The following is a 6,402-nucleotide window of genomic DNA, read 5'->3' as shown; positions in this document are numbered from 1 at the left end:
CCCAAAGTGCTAGGATTACAGGAAAGAGCCACTGCGCCCTGTCAAAAAACCGAAAATCTTAAAGGCCTTTCCCCTTCCCCGCCTGGGCTCAAACATCAGCTGGAGCCGCCCTGCCACACCACGTCGCGGTTCCGGGGAGCAGGCCGGCTGACTGAGGGCGATCATGGGCCCCGAAAGGGCTGCGGGCGACGCGGGCTCCCAGTTCGGGGCTCGGGGACGAGGGCGAGAGGTGCCAGCAGCCCTCAAGCCAGCCCCCCGCAAGGAGACAGAGAGACGCGCCCTCCGCCTCCTCCCACCCAAGCCTCCGGCAGTCCCGGGGATCGGGGAGGGCCAGTTGCGGGAGAAAGGGGCCCGCTCGCCCTGCCCGGGGAACCGGGGCCTCTCCCGGGCAGGCTCCCCTTTGTCCGGGTACTTCCGGAGCCTCCTCTCCACCCTCCCCCTGCCCCTTGGGGCCACCGCTAGGCGCTGACACGGATAGGGACACACAGACACGGACATCTTACCCTCATCTCCGGCGGCAGGGCGCGGAAGGTGAGCCGGCGAGGAGCCGCTGTTATGGCCGCGACCACCCGGTGGGACCGCTCGGTGGCGCTCTCGCGGCTCCGCCTCTTCCCGCTGCCTTGAGTCTAGTCGGAGCACGGCAGGAAAACCGCAAGGGACACCGAGTCCTCTGCTGGGAGCTGTGGGGAGGCCGCTGGGCAGCTGCTCCCCTTGTAACGCACTCCACCGACCGGAGGCGCGGCTCCTGTGAAGCGGCAGCTTAAAAGGGCAACAGCACCACCGCCCCAGCTGCCGCCTGGGAAGGGGCTGCCTCCACCCCGTCCCCCTCCCTCTCACCCCTCACCTTTCACCCCTGACTCCTCACCCCTCACTCGGGCGCTCCCCGTGAGCACCCGTTTCCGCCGGTGCAGGAGTCCAGAGCATGCGCGCGCTTCCGGCTGCCCTCTCCTCGCCTTGACCCAACACTACTGGACCCATCTGGTCCGTTCCTCACACTGGCGGACTGGAGGCTCCTGGCGGCACAACCGCCAATGTGTGTGTGTTTTGGCGGGAAGGCACAAAACCACCAACTCGTGTGTGTGTGTGTGTGTGTGTGTGTGTGTCCGTGTGTTTGTGTGTGTCTCCCAAGGGAACAACACTGTTGAGTTCAGGCTGAGTATTAGTGTGTGTCTCCCAAGGGAACAGCACTGCTGAGTTCAGGCTGAGTATTAGCTCCTAGACTGTCAGCAAAATACAGTCACAAGAAGGCTATGTGCTGTTTTGTCTTTTGCAGTGACATCATGTTTGCAGTGACATCATGTTGCTCATGTTTTATGTTTTTCAGAGTTTATTAGTTTCTGTTGGTTCTCAGTTAATATCCAGCTCAATAGATTGTGTAAGTAGAATACCCCCTAACTGAAAGTCACCTACATAAAATATAGTGAAAAATTTGTCACCCCCTTAAACTATAGTTGAAAACATGTACTCGTTAGTTTTGTGTAGCCAACACTGGATACTGGGTAAGGGCACAGGATCCCAGGGCTAGACTGCCTGGGTTCAAGTTCTGATTTAGCCACTTGCTGGCTTTGAAATACTTGACAGCTTTAAGCCACAGTTTCTTTTTTGAAATACTTGACAGCTTTAAGCCACAGTTTCTTTTTTTTTTTTTTTTTTTTTTTTAACTTAATCCCAAATGTGACAGTAAGTCTCAGTTTCTTGATCTGAAAAACAGAAATTATTCAATGAGAGTCTATGTGAAAACTTTAAAGGTTTTAAAGCCCCTATATGGCTCAGGAAAGTCCTCAGTTTTAGCTGTTAAAGTTTTAAAAGCCACTTTAAAGTTTTTAAAGCCACTGCCTGGCTCAGGAAAGCCCTCAGCTTTAGCCATTGATAGCTATGATTATTATTGTGCTGGGTACACATGCATTAATGAGGCAGGAAAATGCTCAAGGATAACAACCGCTACCCAGATTATCTCATCAGACTGAGACAGATGCGTATGTGTGCATGCTCATGTTTTAGCTCAGAGCCATTTGTCTATAAGGCTGTTGAACTCAGAGGCCCAGGCAGTATCAACTTTACTTTGTAGTGGAGCCATCACTTTTGTTAATCAATGAAATTGACATAACGCTCTTTTTTTCTTTTTAGCACTAGCCATGAGCCTAGAGCTAACTGTGTCCAGAAGAGCATGCTTCAAGTGGCTGGAGTGAGCAATTCAACTTGTGGAGGAATAAGAAATGATAGTGTTGAGACAAGAAACACAAAACCCCAGGGTAAGGTAGGAATCACTGAAAGTCAGGCAAAGAAACTGGCATCCAGTGATGAGTCAGGCTTTGCCAGCCTCTGGCCCTACAGATGGCTCTTTGGAGTGGAAAAAATTAAGCCAGGCCCAAGGGCACAGATGGTAAGGGAATGCCGGCAGCTCTAGGCTGTCTATGAGAGTCCAGATTTGTTGCTTCACCTTGGGGCATGTGTCCCCCACCCTCAGGCCTGCCCCACCCATGTGTGTGACCTGCCACGTGATTTGATGCTGTCTTTCAGAATCACTATCGGTGTTGCCTGAGGAGCGTCAGCCTTGGTAGGTACATGCCTTGCTGCCTGCTGCATGAAAGGTCTGCCCGCCCTGCTGCCCCAGCTTCACACGGGGGGCACACCTGGGGACTCAGAACCAGGCTCCCTGCCCCTCCCTTCTGGAGCTGCAGACTTGCTCTTTCCTCTTTCTGTCCTTGTGCTGCTGGCTGTCTCACTTCCCTCCCTGCGAGCCATGGGACTCAGTGTCACTGCTCCAGGTCTCCATGGCTGAGCCTGGGGGCTCTTAGAAAAGGCTCCATGCCCAAGCTGGCAGACATGGAGCCATCAGAGAGGACACAGAGCTCATGGTTTATGGTGTAGGGGCTGGGAGCTCGGAGGAGGTTGTGTGTAGGGCTGGACTCTGAGGCAGTCAGAGGCCTAGGCACATCATCCTGGGCACGCTGTACCTGTCATGCAGTCTGAGTCATGCTGCCAGGGCAGGTATCCAGCTCCCAGCCTGGGAGTGCCGAGAGCCAAATCCACTGCAGATTCAGGGTGATAGTTAGGGTCCCACGTCCTCTATCTGTCAGCAATCCAGTGGTGATCGAGGATAAAAGCCTGAGAGTCCCATACACACGGTCATCCCACAACACACTTCACAGACCAGGCAGGGACACACAGCTCCCTTCCCTCCCTCCCAGGTACCATCATAGCTGCTGGCGTGGACTGAAGGCAGGGTCCCTGGCCCCCGCTGAAGCACTACCACCGACCAGCAGGCTCACTCACCTTGGCCTGTTGCTCCTAGGGGTCGCCTGTGCTATTCAGCCAAGGAGACCACAGTGCCTGCTGGCCCAGCCGAGCTCCGCCTAGCGAGCCCAGCTGCCTGTCCTGCCACGGACTCTTCCTCTTCTGCTGTTCTGAGCAGGATGGGCCCAGCCTCACCTATGCAACCTGCAGCCCCCTGCCTACCAGTTGAGGCTCCCCTCTTAGACTTATAAGTCTATGTCCAGCGGCATCCAGCTACCTGTCCTCCTTGCCTTCCCCAGGGTCCCTCAGAGGACACTGGGCTTTCTGACTACCCAGAGGGGCCTCTGGCCCTCACTTCAGCCAGCCATCCCCTTATAGTTTCACCATTTTGTTTCAAGCAGTGTTCCTTCTCTATCAGGCCTGGTGGCTGTTGGGTGGGGCTCCCCAAGCAAGAGGTGGCCCTGGGCCAGTGGGTTGAAAAACAGGGTGACCAGAGAAGAAGGAAGTCCTAGGGGGCTGGCATTGGTCTGAACTGTGGGTGGACTGCCTGGGTGCCATGAGGGAGGCCAGCGTGTGTGGGGTGGGGAGGGCCGCCATCATCAAAAAGGAGTACAACTGCCCCAGCTCATGATGTAATATCTTCATGAGCCCAGAGCACATACAAATCCTAAGGGGAGTACCATAGTAACGCACTCATTCTTGGCTCCAAAACAAATGAAACGTATTCTATCCTGCACACATCTGCCAGAGCAGGCCACTTTCCTCTTTTGTGAGATTTAAAAAGCTCCCCAAAATGTTATTACGCCCATCCCCAACACACAGAAAAAGGGAGAAAGGCTCTCTCCAGTGCTCCGGCTTTAAACAACTGTAAATGTCACTACTCACAGTGGCACATTACAAACTAATAAACAGCGCACTTGAGGGCAGACCACATATTGAGCTAATGAAAAGCTCACTGTGATTAGGAGTCGATCAAGCATAATAGCAGAACATAGCCAAATTTTATTCGAATTCCTTAATGAACATACATGCTGCAATAACATTAAAAAAGCATGGCAGCCTATTCCAAACCAGCAAGAACAGTTTTGTGCATATAGTGGGTCTTTGTGTGTTTGAACTCCCACCACATAGGGCAAACTCGATATGCGTGCTAATGACCTACAGTTATCAAATAAAAAGAAAAATGCTAAAGGATGCCATAGTGAACATGAGGGAAAGACCCACTCTTCTGTAACTTTTTACAAATAAATTTAAACAAAGTTAGAAACACAAATAAACATGAGTGACTAACATTCAAATGAAGTAAATGAATTGTGTAGGAGATTAACCCCTAAACTTTTTTTGTTTGTTTGTTTTTAAATTTCTTGACCAGCTCTTAGATGATGGTGATGTTTATCTCCCTGATCTCGGCACGGTGAAAAGAATAGCATGCAGGGGTTGCTGTACAAGCCTCGGTGCTCCTGGAGAGTCCTGCGTCAGAGGAAGCAGCTGCACGATCTGCTGTGCAGTGGGGTTGTCGTGGGGAGAACCCTCCCTGGCCTCTCCTGGTGCAGGCTCCACGCTGTCAGTGAGGCTCAGCCACGAAGATCTTCAGACAGACGGAGGAGGGGATCTGAGCTCAGTGTGAGCCTCCCCTGCTCCTGCCTACCCACCCCACCTGAGCGCTCTACTCACCACCCTGCTTGTCAGCACACCCAAGCTCCTGGGGGATTGGGGCTCCTAGAGCGGGCTGATCACCAGGACTCTGGGCAGTGGTCAGGAATTTGTCGTGCCCCTCGTTGTGGTCGCCCACAAGCCGCAACACCTGTCCCTGCAGCTCCAGCAGGTTCACCTGGAGGGAGGGGTGCTTAGCTGTCATGCCGGTGCTGGTGCCCAAGTTCACCCCCACCCCTACTCCCACCCCCACAGAGATGTTGCACACCCTAGTTGCATCTCCTTGTCCTGGGCCAGCCTGATGATGTCCTCCTCTCCCAGTGCCGCATTTTGGCACTGCCCCCTGGCTGATGTAGTTTCCTGTGGGAGGACACAGCTCAGAGGCTGGGGCCCCTCTGACGGCCCAGCAGCTCCCCCTGCCGTATCCTGGCCTCCCGCTCACTTATGGTGTCTGTTCCAAGAGGTGGATGAATTGAAGCTCTAGTTTCTCCACCGGCTCCTTCAGGTCCACCTTGTCCTCCATAAAGTTGCTCTAGAGTCAAAATAATGGGGTCACATCTCAAGAACAAGCTGCCTTGCCCCACTCACACCGTTCTTGGCCCATGCCAGGACCTACTCAGCTGCACCTTCTCCATGGCCCCCTGCAGGGCTCGGTGGGTCTCCCCACACACAGACTCACGCCCAGTCCCTGGGGTCCTCTGGGATGAAGCCACTGGGTGAGCCAGGGGCTGGCAGCACACCCTTTGCTCTTCCTGGGCATTGGCTCCAGCGAAGTTGAAAAATGCCACTTGAAGGCAAGAGGTGACTGTTCTTGTAGGGACATACACAGAACAACCGGGGCAGGGAGGTGGAGCGCAGCCCCTTCCCTTGGGGCTCAGGGTGTGCACCTGTTGGTCACAGGTGAAATGGTGTTTGACCACTGGCTCCTGGAAGGAGTGAAAGTCCACAGAAATCAGAATTCAGGGAAACCAAGAACATAAGGGGATCTGGGAGGGACCGCCGAGGAAGGTGACAAAGTAGAGGCAGGGAAAGTCAGGCTCACCTGCCCTCCCGGCTCTCCCAGTCCCCTGGGATGTTCTGCATGGGCCGAGGTGCCTCCTCCTCCTCACTGTCCAGATGTTCTCCTCCATCTCTTCTAGGGGGTGGCCAGAGGGGTCTCATCAGACAACCCAACAAGGGAAGTACTGGGGGCCCACCTCTGCCCCCACCCTCCCTGTGTAACCCTGAATCAGCCCATTCCCAGAGAGGAATGAGCTGTTCTTTATTTTTACTTTTAAGAACCAAGATCTTGCTATACTGCCCAGGCACAGTCCCACTACCGATTGGTGTGGGAGTCCTGACCTGCTCCCTTTCTGACCTGGGCCAGTTCTCCTGTCCTTAGGCAACCTGATGGCCTCCTGCTCCCAGGAGGTCACCATATTGATACCGAACATAGCACTGACACGTGGTCGGCATAATGACCAGCTGTCTTAAAGGTCTCTTCCAACTCCTCAATCCTATGCTGCTAACAGT

The 6,402-nt window shown here is 54.0% G+C and overlaps 1 protein-coding gene across 1 annotated transcript in view; it reads right to left on the bottom strand.

Moving 5' to 3' along the window:
• Positions 1 to 626: 626 nt before the first annotated feature.
• The window catches only part of LOC105534258 (golgin subfamily A member 2-like), a 9,603-nt gene continuing 3,827 nt past the window's right edge, over positions 627 to 6,402 (bottom strand). Inside the window, 6 exon segments of the mRNA XM_011972944.1 lie at positions 627 to 745; positions 845 to 965; positions 4,684 to 4,825; positions 4,932 to 5,250; positions 5,507 to 5,700; positions 5,933 to 6,025. Of these exon segments, the coding sequence (XP_011828334.1) occupies positions 627 to 745; positions 845 to 965; positions 4,684 to 4,825; positions 4,932 to 5,250; positions 5,507 to 5,700; positions 5,933 to 6,025 (988 nt within the window).

This window comes from Mandrillus leucophaeus, unplaced genomic scaffold (assembly GCF_000951045.1).
Source record: "Mandrillus leucophaeus isolate KB7577 unplaced genomic scaffold, Mleu.le_1.0 Scaffold1320, whole genome shotgun sequence".
In the NCBI taxonomy this organism is placed as follows: domain Eukaryota; kingdom Metazoa; phylum Chordata; class Mammalia; order Primates; family Cercopithecidae; genus Mandrillus; species Mandrillus leucophaeus.
Note: the sequence above shows the minus strand (reverse complement) of the source record. Positions and strands in the feature narration are given on the sequence as shown.